Source organism: Falco peregrinus, chromosome 2 (genome assembly GCF_023634155.1).
Source record: "Falco peregrinus isolate bFalPer1 chromosome 2, bFalPer1.pri, whole genome shotgun sequence".
Classification (NCBI taxonomy): domain Eukaryota; kingdom Metazoa; phylum Chordata; class Aves; order Falconiformes; family Falconidae; genus Falco; species Falco peregrinus.
In genome coordinates this window covers 122,224,355-122,250,863 of record NC_073722.1, presented here as the reverse complement: position 1 = coordinate 122,250,863, position 26,509 = coordinate 122,224,355, and the positions used below count along the sequence as shown (strand labels likewise).

General features: G+C 46.6%; 2 protein-coding genes across 4 annotated transcripts; one reads left to right on the top strand and one right to left on the bottom strand.

The window, feature by feature from the left end:
- Nucleotides 1–97: 97 nt before the first annotated feature.
- LOC101923508 (meteorin-like protein) lies at nucleotides 98–24,720 on the bottom strand. 3 transcript variants are annotated; one of them, XM_055794146.1, is made up of 5 exons: nucleotides 24,620–24,720; nucleotides 22,605–23,014; nucleotides 20,918–20,977; nucleotides 5,202–5,293; nucleotides 98–428 (listed from the first exon to the last, which is right to left on the bottom strand). In XM_055794146.1, the coding sequence occupies exons 1-5, from the start codon at nucleotides 24,706–24,708 to the stop codon at nucleotides 291–293; spliced, it is 789 nt and encodes a 262-aa protein (XP_055650121.1). In that variant the 5' UTR covers nucleotides 24,709–24,720; the 3' UTR covers nucleotides 98–290. The 3 variants fall into 3 exon arrangements, with proteins under 3 accessions (XP_055650121.1, XP_055650120.1, XP_055650122.1); XM_055794145.1 differs by lacking the exons at nucleotides 98–428; nucleotides 5,202–5,293 and adding an exon at nucleotides 16,729–18,394; XM_055794147.1 differs by lacking the exons at nucleotides 98–428; nucleotides 5,202–5,293 and adding an exon at nucleotides 16,729–18,394 and having other exon boundaries at nucleotides 22,605–23,059; nucleotides 24,620–24,714.
- On the top strand, nucleotides 647–11,410 carry TRIM25 (tripartite motif containing 25). The gene is made up of 9 exons (XM_055794140.1): nucleotides 647–1,309; nucleotides 2,335–2,430; nucleotides 3,869–4,102; nucleotides 4,597–4,753; nucleotides 5,381–5,464; nucleotides 5,874–5,939; nucleotides 6,644–6,670; nucleotides 7,036–7,131; nucleotides 7,871–11,410. Exons 1-9 carry the CDS (start codon nucleotides 686–688, stop codon nucleotides 8,401–8,403), a joined length of 1,917 nt encoding a protein of 638 aa, XP_055650115.1. The 5' UTR covers nucleotides 647–685; the 3' UTR covers nucleotides 8,404–11,410.
- Nucleotides 24,721–26,509: the final 1,789 nt, after the last annotated feature.

The following is a 26,509-nucleotide window of genomic DNA, read 5'->3' as shown; positions in this document are numbered from 1 at the left end:
CACTCTCTGGGCAAAGGGATAGATTTAGCTCAGAACCACATGGAGAAGTTCTCAAGTAATTGCAAGGAAGCAAAGGGAGTAGGAACCTCAGCAGCTATTTAAATGGTAAAATTCTTCAGTAATTTTTAATATTAAACATTATGGGTTTTTAGACAACAGGAGAGGTCGAGCTTACTCAAAACAGAATTTCAAGCCCTCTTTGACAATGCAGAACATAAATTGCTCACCTGAGCTCTAAACATTCCATCTTCTGCTCCAGAAGCAAAAGCTGTAGTTGTGAGGGTGTGTATTTACCCTTTACATCTGCATACCTTTGTCTGCACGGGTGGACACCAGGTGAGTGCTGAGAAAATACAGTGCGGCTGCGAGCCTCTGAAAGATGACGGTGCCTTGCCCCAGGTAAGCCCAGGAAGAAGTGCTTTGTTCACCTACAGAAAAATAAAAAATGTAAACATCAACAGGTGCTCTTTGGGCCCTTCTCTGGTGACACACGAGACAGCTCAGCACGACGTTCCCCGGCGGTCCCCGCCAGCCGCCCGCTCAGGCAGAGGCGGCCCCGGGGGGTCGGGCCGCCGGGGGGCGGGTGCCGGGCCCCTCCCGCCGGGGCGGGTCCGGGCCACGCAAATTCCCGGAAAGCGCCACCGCCGCTTTCGTTTCAGGCGCCGCGGGGCCGGGCAGCCGCGCCATGGCCCGCTCGCCGCCGGAGCCGGGCCTGGCGGTGCTGGAGGAGGAGCTGACCTGCTCCATCTGCCTCAGCCTCTTCAGCAGCCCCGTGACCGTGCCCTGCGGGCACAACTTCTGCGGCTCCTGCCTGGAGAGCGCCTGGGCCGGGCCGGCGGCGGACTTCAGCTGCCCGCAGTGCCGCGCCACCTTCGCGGGCCGCCCGCAGCTGCAGAAGAACACGGTGCTGTGCCGGGTGGTGGAGCAGCTCCGGGGCTGCGCGGGGGCCGGGGAGCGGGATGGGGAGGGGGAGCGGGAGGGGGAGGCGGGGAGCGCGGCCGGGGACGCCCCCGGGGACCTCCCGGTCCGCTGCGACAGCTGCCTGCGGGCGCCGGCGGCGCGGACCTGCCTGACCTGCACCGCCTCCTTCTGCGCCGAGCACCTGCGGCCGCACCAGGACAGCCCGGCCTTCCGCGACCACCAGCTCTGCGCCCCCCTGCGCGACCTCCAGCGGCGCAAGTGCCCGCAGCACAACAAGCTCCTCGAGTTCTTCTGCCGGCAGCACGGCTGCTGCATCTGCTCCCTCTGCCTCCTCGGGCACAAGCTGTGCGACACCAGCCCCCTGCAGCTGGCCAAAGCCAACGCCGAGGTGAGCGGTGCGTGCTCCGGGGGGGCTGCAGCGCCCTGCGAGGGGCACCCCGGGGCTCCCCCGGGGCCCTGGGTGTGCCAGGGGAAGGCTGGACAAGACGCGGAGGGCACACCTCACTCCTGGCCTTGGCAGCACATTATGGGCCCTCCAGAGCCCGCTCGGCCTCAGCAGGGTCGTTCCTTGCGCTTCCCTCCTCTCCCCACGCCGGGGGGGCGGGGGTCTACGGCACTGGCAGCCCCCGGCCCGGCCAGGGGGCCTCCGCGGGCGTCACCTGTGTCCCGGGGCCCCCGCTGTCAGCCGTTTGAGGGACCGTAGGCAGGCGCTGCTCTGTGTACGTCCTTAAGAAGCGATGATGTGTCAAGAGCAGCCCAGGGGCTCACTAGCAGGTGGAGAAGAGGCAGGAGGAGGTTGGCAGGAGTGGCAGGAAGGGAGGCTAGCCTTCCTCTCCTACAGCCCAGCTCAAAGTCAGAGGGTGGATGAGTAAGGTGTGCTTGAAAAGCTTAGGTGGCCAGTCTCCCATCTGTTTGGCAAGTGTGTGTCCTTCTTATGCTCAGAAGTCCTCCCTGATTTAGCTTGGCAGCATATTGAACTAAAGGGATAGATAACTCCCATCTGAGTGATAAAATTCTCAATTAAAACAAGTGGGGTGAACAGTCATGTCAACCCAGTGCCCAAAGTCCAACCTGAGAGCCAACAGAAAGTTTATTCTTGGCACTGGGAAACCCTGGGCTGATGAGAACACCCAGGCTGTATCGTACAGAGACTGAATCAACAGCTGCTCCTGCTGCTGGGAGGTGGAGCTGCGGGGAAGGCACCTGCTGCACGAGTCGAACACACGTGGGAGAGGGCTTCTGCGTCCCCCAAGGCTTAAGGCGCAGTAGATTTTAAACCAATAGTGCTAAATGATTACAATGGTTATTTAAAACGTCCTGTAAATATGATTCTTGCTGCAGTATGTGTGCCCTGACTGAGAGCAGGCATGGCAACTGCTGCGCTGAACGACCTTCTGATCTCTCCTGTTGCAGTCAGCGCTGAAGAAGAGACTTGTGGAGCTGCATAATCAGTGTGAAAAAGCTGCTCAGGCAATGAAGGCTGTGAAAATACATCAAAGCCAAACTATTGTAAGTGGCCGTTCAAAATGCTGTCGGGTTGCTTGGCATACACTGCCACTGTGTGTCACTGAGGGTCACACTCTTGTGGCAACGGCTGTAGTACTGAGATAGCACTGGCAGGAGAAGATGTGGTTGGGAAGGAACAGAAAAGGCGTTTTGGCAGAGCCAGGCAGCTCCGTGGGAGACGGGAGTAAACCAGCCACCGTGCAAGGGGTTTATAGCCGCACGTGCTGACACACCCGGCCCGTAACGGGGCTCAAACCCCTCCTTCCCTGTCGTACCAGAAAGTGTGTGTCCGTGCAGCCCAAGCTAAAGGATTAGTGAGCTGTAATGGCTGCACCGGTGCAGAAATCTGTGATGGTTCTGCCCCATAAATGACCACAGCTAATCCTTGCTCTTAGCTGACGATTGGGGCTGCTGTTTGTACTGATGGTACATCAGTGGTACGTGTCACTTGCACCGTCCTTTCTGAACCGAGTGGTAGAGACCAAGAAACTGTTAGTAGTTTTGTGCTCCTCTGGAACATCTCTTGGAGAATCAGGAATAACTTTGTATGAACCAGAGATGTCGCATCTCCGAGGCAGAAATGGCTACAGCTGTCCAAGTGGGTGTGTGGCTGTCAGGGTTTAACCCCAGCCAGTAACTCGGCACCACACAGCCGCCAGCTCACTCCTCCCTTGCCCAAAGGGGTTGGGAGGAGAATCAGAAAGGAATGTAAGGGTTGAGAGAAGAACAATTTAACAGGTAAAGCAAAAGCCACGCCTGCAAGCAAAGCAAAACGAGGAGTTCATCACTGCTGTCCACTGGCAGGCAGGTGTTCAGCCATCCCCAGGACAGCAAGGCTCCATCACACCTATTGGTTTCTTGGGAAGCCAAATGCCATAATGTCAGATGTTGTCCCCCTCCTTCCTTCTTCTTCTTCTCCCAGTTTATATACTCAGCATGATGTCATACGGCATGGAATACCCCTTCGGCTAGTTTGGGTCACTTGCCCTGGCTGTGTCCCCTCCCAGTTTTCCGTGTCCCTCCAGCCCTCTCGCTGGCAGGGCCCAAGGAACCTTGACTTTAGTATAAACATTACCCAGCAACAACGGTACTAAACACAGCACTATACTAGCTACTAAGAAGAAAGGTAACTCCATCCCAGCCGAACCTAGGACAGCAGTGTGCCAGTGGTGGCATGGCCCTGTCCCAGTGCCAGTGCCCCCTAGATGGCCCGGCCTCTGCCCGCAGCCGGGATCTGGAGACCAAGAAGTGTCCTCATTCCTTGGGAGTAAATGCGTTTTCTTTCCTAATGACACAGAAATACACAGCTTTTCTATGGCCTGTTTCAAGTAATTCAAGCCTACATGTTCCTCAAAGGCTTTCTTGTAGTAGTAGTAAGCAGTACTTTGTCCACAGACTGTTCTTTTGAAGCCAGTGTCTGTCTGTTCTTCATCTGTTCCAGGAGACAGCTTCCAGAAAGATCAATTTGATCAGAAATGAGTTTTCAGAAATTAAAGCTTTAATTGAAGAAAGAGAAAATCAGATTTTGAAAGTAATTGCAGATGAAGAAAAAAGAGTTTGGAAAAAGTTTGATTATATTTATGGTGTTCTGGGAAATAAGAAGAATGACATTCAGTCTCTGAGAGATCAGATTGAGGTGGCACTGACTGAACAGGATGACGTTCTGTTTTTGAAGGTAATATATCCTTTAAATGCAAATCCAATTCTTATTTCGAGAATGTGGAATCACAAAAACCTGCTGTGGTAGTCCTGCTCTCCAGACACTTTCAGTCGAATGGTAATGCAGGCGTGTGCAAAAGTCTGCTACAAAAGGATATCCTGATAAGTACATAAATACCAATGAAAGAGAGATGCAATGGTGTCTGGTAACTCGCCCCAAGTCAGCTACTACCTCTACAGCCCGCAGAGGGGCCAGTGGGTGAGAGAGCTCATCCCCGTGAGGTGTTGCAGCTCTGTGCTGTGATGCTGTCTGGTGGATCCTTCTCACTTGTGAATCGTGTGTGGGTTGCTGCTGAAGTTTTGCCATGGGTCATTGTCTGACTGTAGCCTTTGCTGCTTTAAATTTGAAATAAATGTACAAAACCCACCCTGTTTATAATAATTTGGTTGTATTTTTCTCTCTCTGCTACATAAGGTGGTCTGTACAAGATCTTCCATTTGCCTTTTCAGAAAGCAGCAGCACTGCAACGAACACCAACAAAAAACGCTTTCATTCCTGAAGTTGAAATGGACCAAAACCTGATACATTCCACTTGCCAGTCTGCCATTAACCTTAAAGACACTGTGAAACTTGCAGTGACTCAGTGTAGGGAGGAAAGAGTGGAAGGTAACGTATTGCTGGGAGAACTGGCATTTTCTGCCTTGCCTTTGAGCACAAATGAGGGATCTTCCTCTCCAATCCAAGTATCATTGGAAAAAAAATAGTGCAGCACATACAGTTGGCTAAAATAAATTGTGTCTTCCAGCTCCTGCAGTCCTGCATTTCCACACAAAAATGCTACAGTCTGGGCTAAACTAGGAGAAAAAAATTGCATCAGTGTCTCTTCGCTTTTATCTCTGCTTGGATAAGCTGACAAGTACAATACCAAGCCCTGCTGGCACACCTCAGCCTTTACTCCCTACAGTAATCTATGTTTTTATTCTGTAGCAGGGCTGGATGCAGTTAGGATGTGGATTTCAGGGAAGTCATAAAATGCTTTAGAGTGACAGGACTATGGCTACCCAGCTGTGAAGGTGCTGGTTGTGTAAGTGGTGTAGAACAAAGCTCTACTTACCGGGTTAAGCAAAAGTGTCTTCTGGACTGGGGTATGGGTGTCTTCTGTGCTGTTACCATCTCTGCTGTGTGTCACATAAGTTCTTCCCATAACTGAAAAATAAGATTAGAAAATGTCCTTGCTAATGCATGAATGTTCCTGGCAATACAAACCGTAATGTAAAAATATCACCATTGCAGCAAAACTAACACCTAGGAAAACCAAAGCCCCTCCACTAGCTTCTCCAAACAGAACCTTTGTTGGAAGACAGACACTGGGACCATGTAAGTATTAAAGAATATCATCCTCTCCTAATTAAATAAGAATTCAAGCAGTTACCCAAGAGCCCTTTGCTATAGGAGTGATGCAGTGACTACCTGTAGCGAGTGCTCTGGCATGGGAAAGGGAGGGAGGGTGGCTTGGGCTATTTAGTACTGGATGCCTTGTGAGCTGTAAAGCAGCAAACTGCACAGATACGATGGCGCATTAGCCTCCGTGTGCACCTGCAGCGGTATCAGCAGGCTGTAAAGCAAAGCGGAGCCTCCCAGCCCTCGGGTTCTTGCAGACTTTTTTTCATTTGCACTAAACGTCTGTTGGCACGTTTGATGGATTTGTATGTCTTGAATCCTGCTTACAAGCTGTTCCATGTTCTCGTTGTTTGGTTTTTGTTTTTTTCTTTCCCCCCCTCCCAAGATCATGCCTCCAAAGAGAAGAACTTTCCCCAGACTCCAGCCGCTTCACAGGTCGAGGCAGATACCAGTAAGTGGTGATGAACAGCAGCCCCTTACTCAAACGTTTTGCTGGCCACATCTTGCCTACAGTCTAAGGCTGGGGTGATGCAGACAGTCTGTGGCAGGTTATACGAGGGCCTCAGTGTTTTCTGTCCAGATACTAGTATTAATGTGGCACTCTAGCCTGTTCAGAAGATCTTCCATACTGTCTTGAAATAAATCCAAGTGTTAAACACACCCTTCTACTGAGCCCTTGACACCTGGTCCTTTCCATTCGCGAGTCCCGGGTGTGGAGCACTCGGCGGGGTCTGTGGGGGATGCTGGAGTTGAATGGACTTTTGGCTCCTGTTGCTGCACCAGAAGTTCCATTGTAAAAAGAAAAGGAACAGGTCTGGGTACCTCATGGGAAGAGGCTTATTGCCACTTGCCTGAACACGCTGCATCCTGGAGTGGAGATGAAGCTCGTTCTGGGCTTGTGACCCTGTGAAACGGAGAGAACAGGAGGTTGTGCTTCACGTGCAGCTTCCCGGTATGGGTGTATTTGTATGTGGCTTCAGTGTGCTGCACTGTCAGCTTCATATGCTGCTGCAGCTTCAGAAGAGCCATGACGATGGTGTCAGAGCTGGCAGAGTCTATCAGTGGCTTTTCAGTCTCAGTAGAGCTCACAGGTCACCTTTTTCTCTCTTTTTTTTTTTTTTTTTTTTTTCTTTTTTTTTCTTCCCCCCCCTCCAGAGGAGAAAAAGAAACCTGGTAAAATTGGTGAGTCCAAACTTTCCGCATACTTATTCTAATTTTCATTGACTGCTCTTAAAATGATAAGTAGATGGTCACTAGTGTTGGTACATTAAGCAAAGGTTCAACTCTTGCTCTGAGAAGGCTCTTACTAGTTACTCTGAGAGCGATCGGGCGCCCAAAGAGGTTGCCCAGAGACAACAGGGTGTTTTCAAAACTTGGCAAGACGGTGAGCAACCTGAGCTAATATTGAAGTTAACCCTGTGTGGAGCATGAAGCTAAACCAGGTAACTTCTAGAGGTCCACTTCACACCATCACAGACGCGCTCAGGTTGTTAAGCATGCAGGGTTTCTTCCCAACTTCCCAACTCTCTCTTCTTCTGCCGACACAGCACCAGACGTGGGAACACCGAATGCTGCAGCTGCCGTTTCAACCAAGGAGCTTATTGACAGCTTTCTGAAGAAATCCAGAGAGGAGCTTTTGCAGTGTAAGACACCCAACTTAAAGATGAGTTTACTAATTAAAAGTTACATTACTTAAAGATGAGGGTTTGGCACTTACTGCCCTGGTGGTATATTCCCTCTGTAGTTATCTGCAAAAAGACTTCTGAGGGGGTTTAGTTAGCTTAGTAGGTTATCAATTGGTTGCTACAAATGAAGGAAATTTTTGGAGGAAAAGTGGGCAGGAGGTTTCTAAGTGTTTCTTTTGCCAGACGAATCAAATTTATCTTTGGTATGCATGTATCTTTACAAAGGGAGATGAAGTTTTCTCAGTAATGGCTTTGGTTTCCCCCAACATGACTGCGTTAAGGTAGCCCAGAAACAGGATGTGTAACACAACTGGGTTTCTCTTTGAAATGACATGTAGGCTTTTATGCAAGGCCATGATGGCTTGCTTAAGATGCTGTCCAAGATGGCATACGATACGGTGTACCTTTTGCTGCCAGATCAACAATCCCCTTCTTCTCCCAGCACATATATATATACGTGGTGAAGGAATCCCATGGGGATGCAGGGAGGAAGGAAACGTGCCTTCCATTTGCCTGAGGTGTAACACAGAGCTGCAGTTGAACCCAACAGCTGTTCTTGTGGCCCGAAGAATTGCCTGCAGTGTGGAGGAGAGCAGAGAAGGGAGATAAACATGTCTAGGAACAAGTGCCTAGGTGGGACAGTACAAATAAAAGTGCTTTGCTCTTCAGTAAATTCAAACAATTCACGTCATTGCAGATGCTGTTAACGTCATGCTGGATTGCAACACAGCTCATAACAAAGTGATTCTGTCTGACGGATACACCAGGATGTCTGTCTCAGACACCTCCCTGAATTATAATAACAGCCCTCAGCGCTTCACCGATTGTTTCCAAGTTCTGGGGTTGCAGTGCTTCAAGAAGGGCATCCACTACTGGGAAGTGGAACTGCAACAGAGTAACTTCTGTGGCATTGGCATCTGCTACGGCAGCATGGACCGGCAGGGGCCCGAGAGTCGCCTGGGGAGGAACAGCAGCTCTTGGTGTATTGAGTGGTTTAATTCCAAAATATCATCCTGGCATAATGATGTTGAGAAGTGTTTGCCTGCTGTGCACGCTACCAAGATCGGTGTGCTGCTCCACTGTGAGGGAGGGTTTGTGATTTTCATGGCTGTTGGAAAGAAGCACAACTTGATCTACAAATTCAAAGCTGAGTTCACTGAAGCCCTGTACCCTGCCTTCTGGTTATTTTCCAGTGGCACTGTTCTCTCTCTATGCCAAATGAAACAGTAAGGACTGTCCTTATTTATTTCACCTAAGTGCTTACATGCAGGTAATCAGTCCTGCAGCAACTCTTTGTATGTTTTAGTCTAAGAAGTCTCGAAGATTGTTCGAGACTAAAATTATTAGCTCTTTTAAGCAGCTTGGGAAATCTGCTGGTTCTTTGGTCTGAATCGCTAAAGCCTTTAGATATAGTGATTCAGTAAAATGTTGATGATAGTAAAAACTATAATGAAAGGTTTAGCAAAGACTTTGATTGTCCTTCTGAAAGCAAAGTTACGATACAAACTGTTAAACGTCTTCAGTGCCTTCTGTGGCTTGCTGTAAAGAATCTCCAGAATTAATTTTCAGGTCTAGATGTGTTTCACAGGTAGCAGTAACCCCTTTAGCAAGGAATTCTTCCTTGCTAAATTCAGGTTCCAGGCTTTGTGGTAGGTCTCAGTGTTGCCTTTTTCTCTGTACGCAGACTGTTCATAGTCAGGATCTGCAATGTACACGTTGCCAGTGTACGACTCCATGAGATGGTACAGAGTGAACTATTAAAATCACTAAGTTCAGGTTTTATGATGCTAAGTTATAAAAGCTAGTATGTCAAATCTGATCAGAATGGAAATGCAGAGACTTCTAGAGTTGATGGATAAGAAATGGTGTCAGAATCACCAGGAAATATATGGCATTGACTCAGAGACTGGGAGTACGCCAGTCTTCAGGAAGACAGCCTGCAAAGCAGTAGTGTGCTCCCTGTAATACAGTTTGTGGGATGAAGCATTCTGTCTCATGTTGTGACCCAGAACCTGCTTCACATCTTCACACCGAAGGCTCTTTGTGTGCTGAGTTCAGGGAGTGCTTTTTTTGGCTTGTGTAGGGAGCATAAAGGTGCTGTTTGCTTAAAGCAGGGTCTCCTGTTGTAAAGCTTTTCCTCTTTGGGAGGCAGGATATTCTCTGTTGGTGCATCTGTAGTAGTTTGGGTGGCAGACACTGGATTTCCTACGTGTTCCTGGCACTCTGATTTGAGGAGTCTCAAGACAGTATGCACAGTGCCTAGAAAATGCTGTTTCATCTCTGTTCGAAGCCTGTAGGCAGAGAGCTGAATCTCTCGAAACATACAGGGAATTAGCACAAAGGAGAGTATATGTCCATTCCCACGAGGATGTATTTTTAATTCTCCTGGTGTCCTTTTCTTTGGGTTGTGGTGTCTTCAGAAGTCCTCGCTCTGTACAGGGGGATCTGTATTTTTGCATTTCTTACAACTTTAAAACAACCAGTAGGGAATCAAGGTATTTGGATCTCATAGTAACTGGGCCTGTAACTTGTTAATGCCTCTGGAATCACTGTGCTAGCTCTGATTTCTTGTAGGAGCCCATGAAGAACAGGGGAGCTCGCTTGAGAGACTTCCTGGGCTTTGATTTGCAAAACTCCCCCTTACGGGACTGGGTGACATAAACCAGCGGCTGCTGGCAGTGTGGAAGGGAGTTGTCGGAAGGCTCAGAAGAACCTCTGGGACAACATTTCACATTCGCCAAAGTGCTTTAGAGGGAGACTTGCAGGAATTCAGGCTTGGCATCTCTGTTTTTACTTGGTTTGTAAACTCTTAGTACTTTGTGTAAGTCTAGTAAGAGGCTTCCAGTTCCTTGGGCAGAACAGGATACGGAATTGGTGGTGGACCTCAGCGTGCCAGGGCTGTCCTGTCTCAAGGGTCTCAGCATCCCAAAGCACAGCCAGCACTAAAACTACCAAACTAAGCAGAAGACTCCAGAAGGTGCAGGAAGGAGGATGTGTCCTGCTAGGAGCAACAATGAACACAAGGCTTTTCCTCCTGCACCTCCAGTTTTTCAGCAGCGAGGGACAAGAGCAGTTTCCTCTGGGAAATCCTGGCCCTTTAGCCGCTTGGCTGTGCCGCAGGGCTGCAGATCCCCTTGGCAGGGTGCAGAAGGAGTAGCTGCCCCCTTGTTCACGGGGGGGAAAAAAGTGCTCTGGCAGTTTGTGCAGTGGAGAAAGTCCACATTTCCTATTGCTTGCTTCTTGACTTTCAGGCGGGATTAATACCAACCTCTAAGACTATGGGCTTCTTTAGCTACAGTCTGGAGTGATACTCAAGCAGAGTAAAGGAGAGGGGTTTTATTCTGCCACACTGGACAAGGTGGGATGCTTTACCTGTGACACTGGTGTATGACCAACACTGTAAAACATTTAAGGTGTGTGGGATTACCACAGGCAGTGATACAAGCCTGCTGCTGTATTCCTGGTTCTCTTTTTTGTTTGTTTTGTGCTATGAACGACTAGAAATGCTAGAATGAGGTTCTTTTAAATTGGAATTCAATGAGAAACGCGTAACTGAATTACGCTCCTGAAAACTGTTATTTTCATTAGCTTCAGATATCTTTGGATATATTGAAACATCAGGGTGACAAAACATTAGAAAAAAAAAATACCAGTTACAGCACGACAAATAATGGTGCAAAAGCCTTTTCAACACAACTGAAGTGTTTTACTCAGCCAGTAACTAGCAAAGCTGTACTGGTTTTAAACAAAATGTAGATACGAGCATGTGTTTTAATTATACTTATTTTTTTTAACAGTATGAAGTATCCAACTTATCCAGTCTAGAAAAAGAACCAATTCTGGTGTTAATAAAACCATGAAGATGTGGAATGATTTGCATATTAATGAACAACTGAGAATAAACAGAGAAACGTTTTCCCACTGAAAATACACTATCTGTTTAAATTTAATCTTTTCTTCAATAAAACCCATCAGTAAAATACTGCAGTTAGAAAAATAAATGCTTATGTAATAATAAACCTGTTGATGGTTCTGCTATATCAGCCATGTACTTCATGGTATTTCATATATATTTATCAGCTAGACATCCTTGTCAGGGCAGTAGACGTAGATTTTACGCCATCTGTTTTATGTGTGTGCTTGTACCTGTTCTAGAAGTTGACTGTTGATCTTTTCAGCTAGAAAGTGAATGAACGATGACGTTCTGAATTCAATAAATATTCATGGTAAACCCTAACTCTGAGTATTTTGTTCCGTGCTCAAAGTTGAAGCAAGCAGTAAGGAAGGCAGAAATAAAGACACTACAGCGTACAAACAACAGGTCTTTCACTGCATAACTCGCTGAGTTACACGAGAACTGGGGAAGAGAGAAAAGGGAGACAGCTGTGGTATCCTCTGGACTGTCAAATGCTGTCCTAAACTATCTCCTTCACCTGAGCTATGCACCCTTTACCAGTAACGCTGCATCCTAGCTAGTAACCAAAACTGGGACCTTTTCAGGTAAGCAAAATCATGGTCAATAGCTGGAGGAAGGTGAATGACTAGGGGCTCAGTATGTGCAGTGGGATTGCTTAAAAAAAAGCCTTAGGTGACGTCCAGCATCTGCCAGCTTAAGTTAGCTCTAGAAGCAGCAATAGGTGACGATTCCTTACACTGCTCAGTGAAATCAAGCTAAAGCATTTCTCGTTTGCAAGCTGCTGCCTCTCCATGTGGCCAGCGGAAAGCAGCTCAACAGGGAGCTGTTCTGGTGGCTCAACAGGCTTTTAAAGACTAGCCAAAACAAAGGGACCCACAAAACAAATTAAAAATTGACTTTTCCACTTAAAAGTTCTCCAAGTGACTTAGGCTGATGAGGGTTTTGGAATAAACTCCAAAGAGTTCCCAGTCAGACAACAGTATTGCTCGATCAGTGTGGCAGGTGGTAAAAAAACAAAAAAATCCAAGAAAAACAACCCAGCCTCCTCTTCACTGCTTCTCCCATGATGTCCCTGGGATTAAGAGGTCAATTAGGTCTGCCAGAGTTTGGCATTATTTTTCAAAGAAAGACAAATAGATATTTTGAGCCTGTGTAAACTTGACGGTGACTACAGCCTGGGTCTTGAGCAGGTACTGAAACCTCAGAAGTCAGCATGCTCGTCACTCGTACGAGGTCTGTTTCCTTACTTACTAATGTAACTCCCTCGTGATTTAGCTTTGGGAGCACTTTTTCACAGCAAAAGGTACAACAGACTTGGACTCCAAAGAGTCTCTGGGAACATACGTGAAAGTGTTATCAGAAAGAAACCTAATACTTGTTTCTCTTCCTAAAACAAAATTGCATTTGGCTAATGTTTACCAAAGTGTGTTTCTATGGCCAATTTTCTGACTCCTTTCCATCTCTTCTCTTCGCTTCCCTTCCAGCTGAGTGGCTGCTACTTCTCAAATCATCGATATGTCAGTTAAAAACGTGTCACGGTGTGGTCATTGTGTGACTCCTATTCAAAGCCCATGTCATTTAGACTTTCATTGGCAGCTATTCTGTCCCATTAAAAAGTTCAAGACAGCAATTTGTGAATCTTGCTCAGTCAAGTAGAACTGTGGAAAAAAAGGAGTTATTTCAAAAGTCAATTAATTGTGGCCTGTCAGAGTGCTCCTCATTCAGTTTTCTCCTAGGCCTTGTCATGGGCTCACATCTGTCAGCCCCCTGTTTCGCAGGCTGCTATCAGATGCTGTTACATTGAAAATAATGGGTTTATTCACACCATTTGTTGGACTTTGTGTGGTAGACACATTTGTGTACCATTTTACGGTGTAACAATTCCATTTACATAAAATATAGGCAATTATGTGAGTCTGGCCAAAGCAATAAGGGAGGTGGGAGGAGCCACCATTAAAATAATAAAAGGTAACTGAAAAGAGGCAGATAATTTAGCTGAAAATACCATCGTGAGCAATTCTAGATCCTAAATGAGTTCAACAGAACTTTAAGGAAGTGAGTTACTTGTATTTTGTCTGTGTTTGTATTAAAGTCATTAATGTTTTTTAATGTAAAAAAAGAATTTGTACAGCACCTTTTTTACAGCACCTATGTTCCATTTTAAAAATCAAGTAGTTCTTGGTGGGGGAAGGAAGGGGTTTTTTTTTTGCTTTATGGTTAGGTTTTTCCCCAGATTTAGAGAGAGTTTCCAGATCTGTCTGTAGAGGAATGTTGTGCCTTAGAAGCCTGATCCTGCAAATCCTACTTTTGACGGTAACAAGGTAATTTGTGTATAGGTCCATTTATATGAAGTCAAACCCAAAAACTTTAGATGAAATTATCAGCAGCACTTTTCAATGAAGTGTAACAATTTTTCTTTTGGAGTCAGGAATACCATTCCTGCAAAAGTAAATCCCCTAGGATTCAAGTCAAGCATTCATTTTGCGTGAAACTGATCGACAAGCAGTTCGGCTATCCTTAATCTTGGCATAGGTAATGTAATAGGTAAGGACATGGGAATTTTGCTGTAACTTCTCGAGCCCACAGCACAGAGGGCTGCTGCTTTGTGGCACGCTGACGGCATCCCTGGAGCCCCTGTATTCCCTGTTAGCCCCCGATTCGTTTCAGGTACTTGCCTACAGAAGACAGTGAGAGTATTCCTTTAGCTAGTGAGACAGCCACTGCTCTACCTTCAGGGAAACAGTTTTTCAAACATTACTAGGATTATATCCTAAGACAAAATTATAAATATGTTAAATATTACAGGAGCATGAATTATCTCTAAGTTATCACTGTGGCATACTGAAACCAAAACTCACCACTTTGAAATGAAGAAAACCATTTAGAAAAACTACAAATATTCTTAATTGACTCTCCGTGATTACTTTGGAAGCCTTGCTAGATTTCAACAGAATGAGATCAAGACCATTAAAAAGGGAGAAAAAGATGGATTCTTGGTCAAGGACAGAGAAAGAAAAAAAAATTATTCCTCCTCACTCGCTGAAGTTAAGATTACAAATCTTAATGCAGAATGAGCTCCTAGAAGAGGTATTAAAGCATGGGCTTTCTCACTGATGGCAGAAGGTATTAAGTACTTGATTCAGTGGCAAAGCTCAGCATAAACCTCTGATTTCAAGACTTTGGCACGCAGCTCCTGTGCCTTCCCGCTAGAACTGTCAAGGTCTCTGAAAGCCATGACTTTGCCATTTCATACAGTGACAGAAGACTTACCCTACTTTGTTATGCAAACACAGTTCTTATCCTTTTGTTTGACACAAAAGTTGAGCTTATATTGCAGCAAAAACTATTGAAACATTTACCTTAAAAACAGTCATAAATTGGAGAAAGAGAGCGAATGAGTCAAACCTCTAACAAAGGGAATAAGCCTGTATTCGTGTAATTCATTTCCTACAGAATGACATGTTGAAAATTCAGTGCCTCTGAAACTGCACAGAAGAGGCAAGGTAGACACGAGGAGAAGGCCAGCTGCATTCAAAAACGGCCAAATCCACTCTGGTGTAAGCAGGCGAAACCTCATTCAAATCAGTCAAGAAGACTTAACCCACGGTGTCTATTCACAAACCTTCACTTCACGGTGTTGGTCCAGTCATTCAAAGACTTCGCAGAGATTCTTGCGGCTCTTTTGTCTTTCAACGAACAGGGGAAACGTCCTGTCCCTCCTTTGATTCTCTATCTACACATCAGGCACAAGCCCGGCAAAGAACAAATGATTGAGTGTGTAAAGAGCCCTGCTGCTTTATGAAATATTACACATCAGAAGGACTACGGAAAAGGCTTTGCTTCCTTCCTGGAAGAGGCTGAAAGACCTAAGCTTGCAGTGCTGAAGGGAAAAATGTTCTACATGCTTTCCTGGGTAAAGATAATTCATTGGGTCAAATTCAACCACAGTTAAGAAAGATCACTTGGTTGTTTGCAGGTGTTCACAAATGTGTTTTGACTGTAACTTAGGTCCTCCCCTTCCCCATACGAGGTTTATCTCAATTCTTAAAGTTGGCACTAATGAGAGCCGGCACCCAAATTCCTCCAAGAATTGTTTTTCATCACCTCAGCTCTCCGTATGTGAAACCATTCTGGCCCCATCTGCCTGTATGCAGAGTTGAAGAAATTGATCCCCAAAGACTGGGGGGGGGGGGGGGGGGGCAGAACAAACAGCCCATGAAGATGAACATGAAGACGCTTTTGGCATCCTTACTTTGTTTAGGTACCCATTCCCTGAATACGTGAATCACTGTGCTTTTGTAAGGCTGCCTGGCCCTATTTATCCATCTTGAAAGGAGCAAAATCCACAGAATTTTTGAGAAACAACTGAACAAAGAGTTTGTCTGGTGTCATAAAAGACGCTTTCTCTTCTATATGGCTGCTGAACACAGAATGACAAGCTCCTGGGATGTGGGACTTCCTGTAATAGATCTCTGGAACGGTAGATTATATCTCCTTTAGGACGTCTAGGACTTTTTTGAAAGGTTTTAATCATCTATGGAGAGAGCAAGCAACAGAACAAATCTTACATGGCAGACTGCTGCTTTATGGAAGATGCCTCCTCTAACCATTAAGCAAAAATTATGGTCAGTTGCAGCTTGAACTCCTTGTTGCTGTTCTTCACCACTCTTGCTCCCAGTCCACATTTCTGTCTTTATAAGTTTTGATTTGCATTGGTTTGAATGCTTCATGCCCTCAATACAGTTGGTCTCTGCCTGTTCTTTTGCAAGGGGGCCACCAAACAGAGCAGTGCGGGTGAACTTGGGATACATCCAATGACACACACAATGAAGCAGTGGGCATTACAAACTGCTTGCCTCACGTGTTTTGTCTCTGTTCAACCTCTTGTTGTCTGAGAAGACTAAAATGAGTACCTAAATGCAACTGTTGGCTCCTATTATACATAAACTAACACGGCCAGTGCAAGGAAGATTATTCCCCTTTAGCTTTTATTCTACTATGGCTGAAGAAAGGACTCCACAGTTCAGTTAGGAACCATGGGAGGTAAAATGCCAGAGCAAGAAACATTGCTTGCTGCCCTCAAAACTAAGTACTTAGGCTGACAGAGCTTAAAACACCGAAAGATGAAATTAAAATGCCTTGATGTAATCACAGTTCCTTGCTGCGATAATGGCTGTCCACCCTGTCACGCTAATGGAGTCAGTGAAGTTAAAGAGTGTATGGCCTGATCGTATGTTACTCTTAACCATTTTACTGCTCTTCCACTGATTCAAATTTTTCATCTTATCCCAGTGGAAACACTGGCTGCTTTGCCCCACTGTTACTCGTGTTTGTATCTGAACACCCTCAGACTTGATGTTGCGAGAAATTTGGACCAAACGTGAACAGCAGTAGCACTACTGATGTTAGCACAGCAGAAATTTTCTTGAGTGTAGGCACTCTATACATTACACGTTTTCCCCAGAAAAGTCAGAATATTTGTTTAAAACCTGAAACAAATGAAAACAAAAGGATTTTCTACAGAAAAGCTTTTTACCCCACCACATGGGAACATCAGGTACCTCTACTAGTTACTGATACTGTGATAGTTATCTCAAATCTATGCGGTATAGGGAGATTACAGTCAAATAGAATGAACATATACAACATCCACGGTCTTTAATAAGCTTTTCATTATTCTCACCAGCTGCAAGGATTTCAGGTTGCTCATTGCAAGGCTGATGAATCCACAAGGCTGCGGATTAAATTACCAGATCACAGGCATTTCTAAGTATGTTGTTTCACTTCACACTGGGTTGTTTTAGTTTTTCAACAGCTCATTAACTACACTAGTTACATGCTTTAAAAAGAACACATTACTTCAAAGGCATGATGCTCTATGAAAGCAAGTATTATGACATTAACGCTATAGGAAATGGCTAAGGCCCCTTTAAAAGGCAAAACCCCACAGAAGTTTGACATAGACAAATATATAAAACGACAAAGAAATGCAGTACCTCCCATCTACACTAAAAGAAAACATTTTATCTCATATTTTCAGTGCAAATACCAACCAAAGAAGAGTACTCCATTTAAAATCTGAAATGTAGCATCGACCTCCAGCTCTCAAAACCCAAGTACTCTGATACCCCATCCATCCTCCAACTTTACAACGACCAGTTCACTTAGATCTCTCCTGTTGTTCCCTAAACAGGAACCAGAGGTAGTTGTGGGCCCAGTACCATCAATACCGAACATTACATTCTCACACAGCCAATGCTACAACCAAGACCTCCGACTATTTCAATGTGTTTCCCAAACACCTTTTCTCATGTGGTAGCGATGAGATACAGTGTTAGTGTTCATATTAGCTAAAGTGCTGTATCCCTCCTTGGCCTGTTTGTGTGAGGAGCAAAAATAAGATGCTGTCAGCTGTGCAGAAACCAGAACTACACCAGCTGTGATTTTGCCCCAGAGGGTTAATCTCTCTGCTAACACACAGAAGGCAAAAAAACTGGCAAACCCGCCAATTGTCTGAAGGGTTAATAACTATGGCTAAGACTATAGTTAGCAGTCATCTAACAAACAAACAAACAAACAAACAAACAAAGGAGCTATTCAGAAGGGAAATCAAGTAGAGATGGGGGAGGAGAGAAAAAAAGTCTAGAGAAAAAGCACACAGTATGTACACAGAGCAGATGATGTTGGAAAGAATTCTGTAACACTGAGCCCAAGCTGCTTTCTAACCACAAAAAAAAGACTTTTTCAAAATTCAGAGTTATTTTGTGAGGCAAAGAAGATGCGAAGGAGAAAATAATGCAACCAATGCAAATGTGGATTAAAAGTCAGAGTTTACATGGCTCACAGAGCCATTATCTTCAGGAAAGTCTCCAGGTCCCAGTTTTGGTGAAATTGTTAGCTTTAGCCCTTGGTTTTAACTCTACTTCAAGACTCAGCATTCAAAAGCTGGGCTGAAAGTTTTCCACTCTCAACTCCAGTGTCACTCCTGTCAGTTGAGCTGAAACTCACATGGGTTGGCTCCTCTTTCTCTGGCAGCCTGGTAAATGAACATGAAGTCTTTAAACCGAGGAGCACAGCCCAGCCAAGCTTCACCAAAATGTTCATTTCCAGTGAAAAGGAAATCTCCACCTCCCTTCTTCACCTTGCACTGCAGCAGGGTTTGGATGGGGCCTCGCCATTCACCACTTGCTTCATCCTGCTGGAAAATTCTGTTTTTCTGTCTGTAGACTTTCTGGACGCTGATATCAACCTGTGACATGTGGTTCTCTGAATCGTGGGAAACATTTCGGATAGATCCTTTCACCACTAGATGTGAACAAGACAGGAGTTGGTTATGGAGCAGCAGGTAAGCAGTTCAGGTACTAGGAGCTCACTGAATGAAATAACTGGAGAAGCAGATTTGTTGTGCAGTCTGGACACCTACCACCCACAGGTGGGCACATTTCTGAGCACACACTGCATCCTTTACACGGAGGATCCCTACGCACACAGTGCTATGTGCTTGGAAGCATGCTTTATGACTACTCAAATCAGCTGCATCTGAGGAAAAAGCATATAACTTGCTTGATACTTCCAAGTAGCAGTAAAGGATAAAAAAGCACATGAAATGAGGTCAGCCCAGGAATTTGGTTTTTTCAGTCTATATTCCATGACAATGACTGTCACAGACAACCTCCTTCCTGTCTCCAGGGGGCTCTGAAGCTTTTCCTTTGACAGCAGTAACAGAGGTTGATCCAAGAAGAATCAGAATATGGCTTGGTTGGAAAAAATAAGAGCTTGTTAAACATTTTTTCATTTAAAGGTTTGGCATTTTTTTTCCCCTCAAAAGAAAATGTCATCCATCCACGAAAAGACACTTTAGGGAGATGATAAACAACAAGCAGAACTCTTAACGTGACTTTATTTGAAGCCTTATTTAAAAAAAAAACACATAGCATACACATACTCCCTTCTCCCACAATGATCCTAGCTGTCTTCTGGGAATGAAAGCATAACAAGCCAGAGACTTTTTGATGGAAAGCACCCTTTGCATCAACTGTATGGAGAATGAAACGTCCCATCTGACAGGTGTTTGCTGTCCTGAAGCCATCTCTCTTATTCTCACCACCCCCATTTTTCAAAGCAATGAATTATTCTTCTACTAACTAAACTAATTTCAATCCCATATCCAGAGAAGGCTTGAAACATGCCACCGTCTGAGCCAACAGCTCTTGAGCAAACGAGGGGTTATGAATGCAAGGGGAACACCACCACGCTTCTGCCACAAAGCTCTTTCATGCAGGGACAGAGAACTCCACAAGTCAAGAGGCAGAAAAGGCTTATTTCTGAAGTTCCCAAGAACTTCCTCATTTAATGGCACTTCCAGTGGAATCCAGAACTCTGCGTAACAGATGTCTCTGCTCTCTGTCTGCCTCTCCGTGTGATCATTTTTAATCAGATGCAGTCAAGTCTATTGACAAGCTATAATGCACTTGCTCCTGGTGCTCCCAGTTGCTCCAGCACTGCTCAGGGCCTAGTGACTGAAGACCTCCACCTTCAGAATAACTATAAAGCCCCTATTCACTCCCAGTGCCATTTACACTTTCATTAGCAGCTATTTTCTCTAATCAAAAACGTTGATGATGGCAATTTGTGAGCTTAGGGCAGGGAAGTCAGGCCATAAATAGAGTCAGTTCAAAGGGCCATTTCTTCTGGTCTGTTGCTGCTGTAAGTGTAAGTGCCCCCATTGTGTGCCTGGGCCTCCACATCTGTCATCTCTGGGCTTTCAGGCAGTGCGAGGGGAGAGTGCCTGGGAACTGATAACTTCACGAAGTAGAAACAACGAGCTGGACTGCACCAATTAATTTAGAAGAAGAAGGAAAATTACCAGCTAAGAAGCACTCTAAGGGAAGCATGCTCCACACGCTGTTTCTCTATCAGCACAAAGATCTTGGTGTTTGATTTTATCAGTAGCCTTGAAGTATGGCAACCTCTAGTAGGAAAGCAGTAATTTGGTGGATTTTTTTAAACGCTGAATAGGGTTAAATATAGCTCATAATTTTATTTCTTTATGTAGGTATATTTACGGCAATATAATTGTGGCCACGTGGCAGCTCTACCACTTTAGCTACTGGACATAATCAAAGAGGTACAAATCTCCACGTGCAAAACTATGGGAATAAAGTGAATGAATCACGATCGAGAGAAAAAGGAAAAAAATACCTTGCATTATTAAGTAGAGAAAATGGAAAAAGCTTTTAATGTACCATCGGATTTCTTATAATTTCTTCCCTTAGGGAATATTCAACTCTGTTTTCTCATAAGGCATGAAACCTAACCAGTAATCACTGGAAGAAGTTTGAATCACCTGAAATCCTTAGCTAGGTCACAAACAACTTACTACCTCTGTACAGATAGAACTGGGAAGTACGCAGATTGTGAGGGAAGAGAGAGAACATATTAATCACTGGGGAAAAAACTCACCAAAACAAAAAAACAAGGATGAAGGAAATAAAAAGGAACACACCAAGCATGTATAACCTGTGTGTACGCATGTCCACAGGCGTGTGACTTGTTCTGTGTGAGAGCCAGCAGCACACTGGTGAGAATTACTTCCAGTTCGTTTTTAGACCATAACCCTTCTGCCTGCAGGAAACAAGTGCCTTGAAAGAAAGCTTCTTTCTTCTAGGTTTCATTCCCCCCTCCCCAGTCCGAATTATTTTCCACACAGATAACTTCTTTCTCAGATCAAAGAGCAGAGTCATGCTGTTATTTTAAGAAAAGAAGCAAATAAATCCAAATAATCAATGCATAATTAAAGGCAAAATGACTTCTCTTTAGTCAGCTTACCAAAATCACTGCTGCAAATGGCCATAAGCAGTTCCACGTTGTCACAAGGCCGGCACATAGCTAGAAAAAACCAGAACAGTTATTTTAATACTATAGTGTGTCTCATTGCTGAAGGACTGGTGAATTATGAGGGGAAATGGGGTAGAACTACTAGCCTAGAGAACATCATGATCAGGTGCAAACCAGAATTCTTGTTATGCAAATACAACCGAAGCAAAGAAACAAGCACAGATGATTTGTAAGAGTCACTGAGCGACAACAGGGCCTGGCAGCACACAATACCTCTACCAGCTGACGAAGCATGCAAAACCTATAGCAGAAAACACAGCACCTGGCACACAGTTATCCTCCATCTTTTTTCAACCTTTTCAAATTTGGTTCTGTTTTGGCAGAAAGAGGGGAAGAACCTCCTATATTACTTCTAGGTTACGAAAGATAAGAATAAAGAGAAGCATCTATGTGTGCGCTGGGAGCTACAACAACTTCAGTCAATGTGCAGCCCCACAGCCAGGGAACGCTCCAGTATTGTCTACTGAAATACCAGCAATCCAGCGTGGACGTGGCCGAATTTTCTTTCAAGTGTGAGGTAGCAGCTTAAGTCATTCAATATATTAGCGATAAAAGAAAACACTGCACGCCACACCTGAAGCTTTCATGAGTCTAACACCAGGTTGTAGGGTTCATTGAATCAATCAGGCTCTGTTCCCCCATAAACGTCATTTGTTATCCACACACTTGGTATATACCACGTTTGTTACCAAAAGCTCCTGCCTTGAGTACTGGGCCATCAGGCCGGTGATGCTATTGAGCACTTCCTAAAATAAGCATGTTCCCCCAGTTAATGCCATGAAGCTCCAGCGAACAGCAAAGCAGCACCTTGGGCAGGTTAACAAAGAGGGGAGGAGAGATGACAACCCAAACGCACTATAGTTGCTCTTTTTATTTAAACCCTCCGTTTTAAGGGCAGCTTCTTGTCATTGCAACACGGCTTGAATACTCCCCTTTTTTAACAGCAGGTTTAGCCAGGGTATTCTTTATTTCAGCAGCAGGGATATAACGGCAGCAGTAGGTGGGTCTTGATTTTTAATAACCAGGATGAAAAAGAGCCCCTTCAACCTCAGTGCTCCTTGGATACATAAAGCGGGGGGAGTATATAAGCGTTATTAGGTGCAGGATTGCGTTGGTGTGAGAATAGGAAAGAACGGTAAATGAAGTTTCAAGCAATTTAGCCAGCTAATCCCATTTTCAAACTCTCATTCTAATTTTCAGCAACTGTCTTGAGACCTTGGGACCTGATTAATTTAAATCCCTTCTGAACATAGGATTTAGGCTCCTAAAACCTAATAAACCTCCTAAGGCACTCAGTTGTCCTCAGTGATGGTACCGCCAGGGGTTGGGGACACCCATGTTCACAGTGCATATATCCAGGACCAAGCTGGCTGCTAATGGAAAGGCAGAGCTGCTTTTTACATTGCAGTGTTCCCTCCTGTGCCTACGTGATGCCCCCCACGGTAGAAATCTGACTATATACTGCACCAAGCAGTCAGCGAGCAGGAGAAGGACCTCCCTTGCAATGACAAACCCCTCAGGGCTGTCACTAGGGCCACACAGGCAAGGTCAGTGGATAACCAATGCCACCGTGGATCTGCCCCAGTGGGGGAGCCCTGAGGTCTGGCCCTGCTCTTACCTTCGACCAGTGCCATCTTTTTGAAGTCGGAGCCAGTAGTGCTCTGGTTGCTCAGCAGCTCATACTGGAAGCTGGCTGTCCGGCGGCTGATGTCCCTCTGTGGGCTGGCCTGCAGGAAGAGGGCCACTCGTTGCGGTGCGTGGGCACTGAAGCAAGACACGTGGTGAGGTCGAGCTCCTTCTGCCTCGCTTACCACCAGATGCAGCTGCCCAGCATGTTCCACGTAGATGCTGGCACCCTGAAAGTCGCTGGCGGGCTTGATGCAGACAGTGGTGTGCCGGGCGCTGGCGAGGTTGGGCTCCAGGAGGACTCGCAGGGCTCGTGCTGGGTACATCCACTCCAGGGAGCCCTCGGTGCAGCGCAGATGGACCTGCTCCACCGCGCGGGATCGGGGCTCCCAGCTCAGACCGCTGCCAAGGCAATGGAATCACAGAACCACTCAGGCTGGAAAAGACCTTCAGGATCATCAAGTCTTAACTGTTAATCCAGCACCGCCAAACCCACTGTTACAGATCTGCTAATAAGTTAAAATTTTTATTTGATTTTATAAAATCATTTGGAATAAGAAATATATTTTAATGAAACTTGTAGTTGCACAGCAAAAGCTGCTATGAAATCCTCTGCACAGCCCTGTAGCAAGGCCAAAAGAATAGGTCAGAATCACCTAGTAGGAATGATTAGAACTTAGATAATAGACTTAATATTCAAGATGATTGAAGATAATTGGATACAGTATTTACAGGTAGACTGGGGAGAGATTTCTTTGTATTTGACTAGTCTTCTGTATGTAGAAAGTGTATTGAAATGTCAGAATATAGAATTAATGGGAACTGGGGAGAGCTGACTGGAACAACTTGTGGTTACCTGCCAAGAAACCGTGAACTTTAGTAAAAAGTAATTCTGGCAGGGGGAGATCGCGACCACCGACTCATATACCACCTACCCAAATCTTACCCAGACCCATTTCTAGACTTTTCTAACCTTTACTGCGCAGAATCGGATTTGGGAGGAGGATATGTTAATGATTTTCAGGAAATATTATGATTATGCATGAATATTTAATGAATATGTATGAATAAGTTCTATATGAGGTGTATGATATTGAAGTTTGGTGTGCGTTGATCGTGAGAAGACTCACTCACACACCCGGCCGTCAATAAAGAAGTGTCTGCTTATCTGCATCACATTGGCGTCGGTAAATTCTTCATTCCGAGATTTCGGTAACACCACCACTAAACCACTTTCCAAGCACCTACGTGCTTTTTTAACACCTCCAGTAGTGGTGACCCCACCGCCTCCCTGGGCAGCCTGCTCCACCGCTGGGCCACCCTTCCAGGGAAGGAATGTTTCCAACATCCAACATGAACCTCCCGCTGCAGCCTGAGCCCGTTCCCCCTTGTCCTGTCGCTTGTTACTCGGGAGAAGGGACCGACCCCCCCCCACCTACAGCCCGTGTCAGGCAGCTGTGGGGAGCGGTATTGTCCCCCCTGAGCCCCCTCCTCTCCAGACTAACCCCCCCCATCAGACCTGTGCGCCAGCCCCGTACCCATCCATCACTGAGGACCCCGAGACACGGCCCCCAGCTCCCACTCGACCCCAGCAGCCCTCACACAGGCTCCCCCGGCCGCAGCGGCGGTGCCTGGGGCGGGCAGGGCCCCGCTCGGCTCGGGACAAGCGGCCCCGGCCCCCTCCCCGCCTCAGGCACCCCGGGCCGGTCCCGCCGCCGGCGGGCTGGGGCAGCTGCACGGCGAGCGCTGCTGTAACGCCTGGAAAGTTGGGTTTAATAAACCGCAATTTCTAAAATTATTATTGACGTTTCCCGTCAGAATTCACAGAGACAGCGTTCCTAACCGGCGCGGCCCCGACCCCACCGCCCTCAGCGCCCACCGCGCCCGAGGGACCCAGCCCGGGCCCGCCAAGGCACCAGCGCGGCGAGGGCAGGGCCGCCCGCCCCCCGGCCGAGCCACCGCCGCCCCCCAACCGCCCGGCCGTACCCCCCGGCGGCCCCCGCCTACCTGCCCCGCCAGCTGCAGCGGTCGGCGCCCGCCAGCAGCAGCAGCCGCAGCAGGGCCAGGAGGCAGCGCGGGCCCCGCGCCGCGGCCATGCCCCGGCCACCCCGCCGCTGAGGGGCGGCCGCCGCGGGCCGCGATATAAGCGCGGGCGGAGGGAGGGGGCGGCCGGGCTGGGCCGGCCTCCGCCCCTGGGCCGCCCCCCCGACACCCCCGGGCCGCCCCCCCGGCACCCCCGGGCCGCCCCCGAGCGGGGAAGCCCCGCGCAGGCTCCCGCGCTCGGGCGGAGGAGCAGCCGCACGCGGCGCCAGCACAAGCCCGGTCCGCGGGGCGGCCGGTGCACGGCCCAGCGTTTAACCCCGCCTGCACCATTGTTAGAGTTGAATTGAAATAACTAGAGTCCGAAATAAATTCACTAGGTGTTTATTAAGGCAGGAAAGCAAAAACAGCGCGCTGGGTGGCCGGGGAGTCGCAGCTCCATCCAGGCTCGCAAATTCCGACAAGTAACACAGCCCTTTTATCCTCAGCTTCAAGGCCGGTTTAAGCAAACAGTTATGCTTTCAGTCCCGTAGCAAGAAGCTGTATATTAAAAACTAATCTATTTTTACACTAAGGTCTAAACAAAGACAAAAGTTGTCATAGTAACATGAGATTATGGTTTAACATTTGCCTTGAGAAAGTACATCGTGCAACCTCATGGTTAAGTCTTTTCTCACCAGACAGAACATTCTCAAATCTGTTGCAGCAAGAACATTCCTTTTGTTAAAACCCCATTTGATCAGCAAATTACCCTTAGTTACTTATTACACCATCACCTCTCCCGTCCGTGCACCAGAAAGCACCAGGGCCGCGATTATCATGCTAACAGCCAGGCTGTGCTGCCAATAATTAGATTTCTATATGCATTCACCTTTCCATATTTTCAATGAACAGCATAGGGAGCTGCTCTTTTGCAGGTTGGCGGGAGCCAGGCGCTTTTCTGCAGCCCTTGAGCGTGGAATCGGGATTTTGCAGCCGGCCGGGACAACGGCGGCTGTGCTGCTGGGTGGCACATGCAGGGCCCCGCCGCTTTGTTCACCGCTGGCCACGATGCGCTCGGGCCCTCCGGCCATCTGTTACCTTGTGGGCGGCAGCGTGTTCTCGCATGGCCCGCAGCCGCGTGGGGAACGAAGCGGGGTTTGTCGGCGGTGCTTCTGCAACCAGGGATTTTTCTGTAAAAGGAAAAAACATTTGCTAGAGGAGATAGCACAAAAGCAGAGTTTTAGTCCTCAGATACACTGAACTCCTTGAATCTTATTTGGATCCCCGTACAACTACTTTTACTTTTCATTCATCAAATATTTTACATTTTTACTTTTACTATCAAAAGGCAGAAATAGAATTTCAGTCTTGCGCGTTTCCAGGACCCCGTGTTCCTCCCCACACGTACCTGCAACGTGACTTTTCTCACACAACTTTAGGCTCAAGCTGGTGCCGGGCACGGTTCACTCCAAGAGTTCTACAAACATTTATGATGTTTATAATACAAACCCACGCATAATATTTATAAAAATGCATTAAACCTGTATCTTGTACTAACATTAGTGCCAGTGACCCTCAAAGCTCTGTGAAACTATTGTCTTACCCGTATAAGAAAAAGCCTGCTGAATATCTATGCTCTGACCCCATCTTGAACGGAAAACACCACACAAATAATCTTTAAAAGGTTTGACTGCAGCATAATGTAGGAGCTGTGGCCAGAGCCCGTTCCCTCTTTTATGCAAATGAGATTGGGGAACAGCACAGAGGGCTCAGGGAAGGAGCTGCCACTATGATGAAGTGGCCCCACAGGAGGATTTATTCACTTCCAAAAGCCCAAACTAACCCATCTGCTGCCATCAGGAGCAAGCGTTGCGC

Excerpts from the sequence above, each read along its gene's own strand:
- TRIM25 (XM_055794140.1), top strand. The coding sequence starts at position 686 with ATGGCCCGCTCGCCGCCGGAGCCGGGCCTGGCGGTGCTGGAGGAGGAG. Across the intron at positions 1,310-2,334 it reads TGGCCAAAGCCAACGCCGAG|TCAGCGCTGAAGAAGAGACT; the intron begins GTGAGCGGTGCG and ends CTCCTGTTGCAG. Across the intron at positions 4,754-5,380 it reads TAGGGAGGAAAGAGTGGAAG|CAAAACTAACACCTAGGAAA; the intron begins GTAACGTATTGC and ends TCACCATTGCAG.
- LOC101923508 (XM_055794145.1), bottom strand. The coding sequence starts at position 24,708 with ATGGCCGCGGCGCGGGGCCCGCGCTGCCTCCTGGCCCTGCTGCGGCTG. Across the intron at positions 23,015-24,619 it reads CGCTGCAGCTGGCGGGGCAG|CGGTCTGAGCTGGGAGCCCC; the intron begins GTAGGCGGGGGC and ends TTGCCTTGGCAG. Across the intron at positions 20,978-22,604 it reads AAAGATGGCACTGGTCGAAG|CTATGTGCCGGCCTTGTGAC; the intron begins GTAAGAGCAGGG and ends GGTTTTTTCTAG.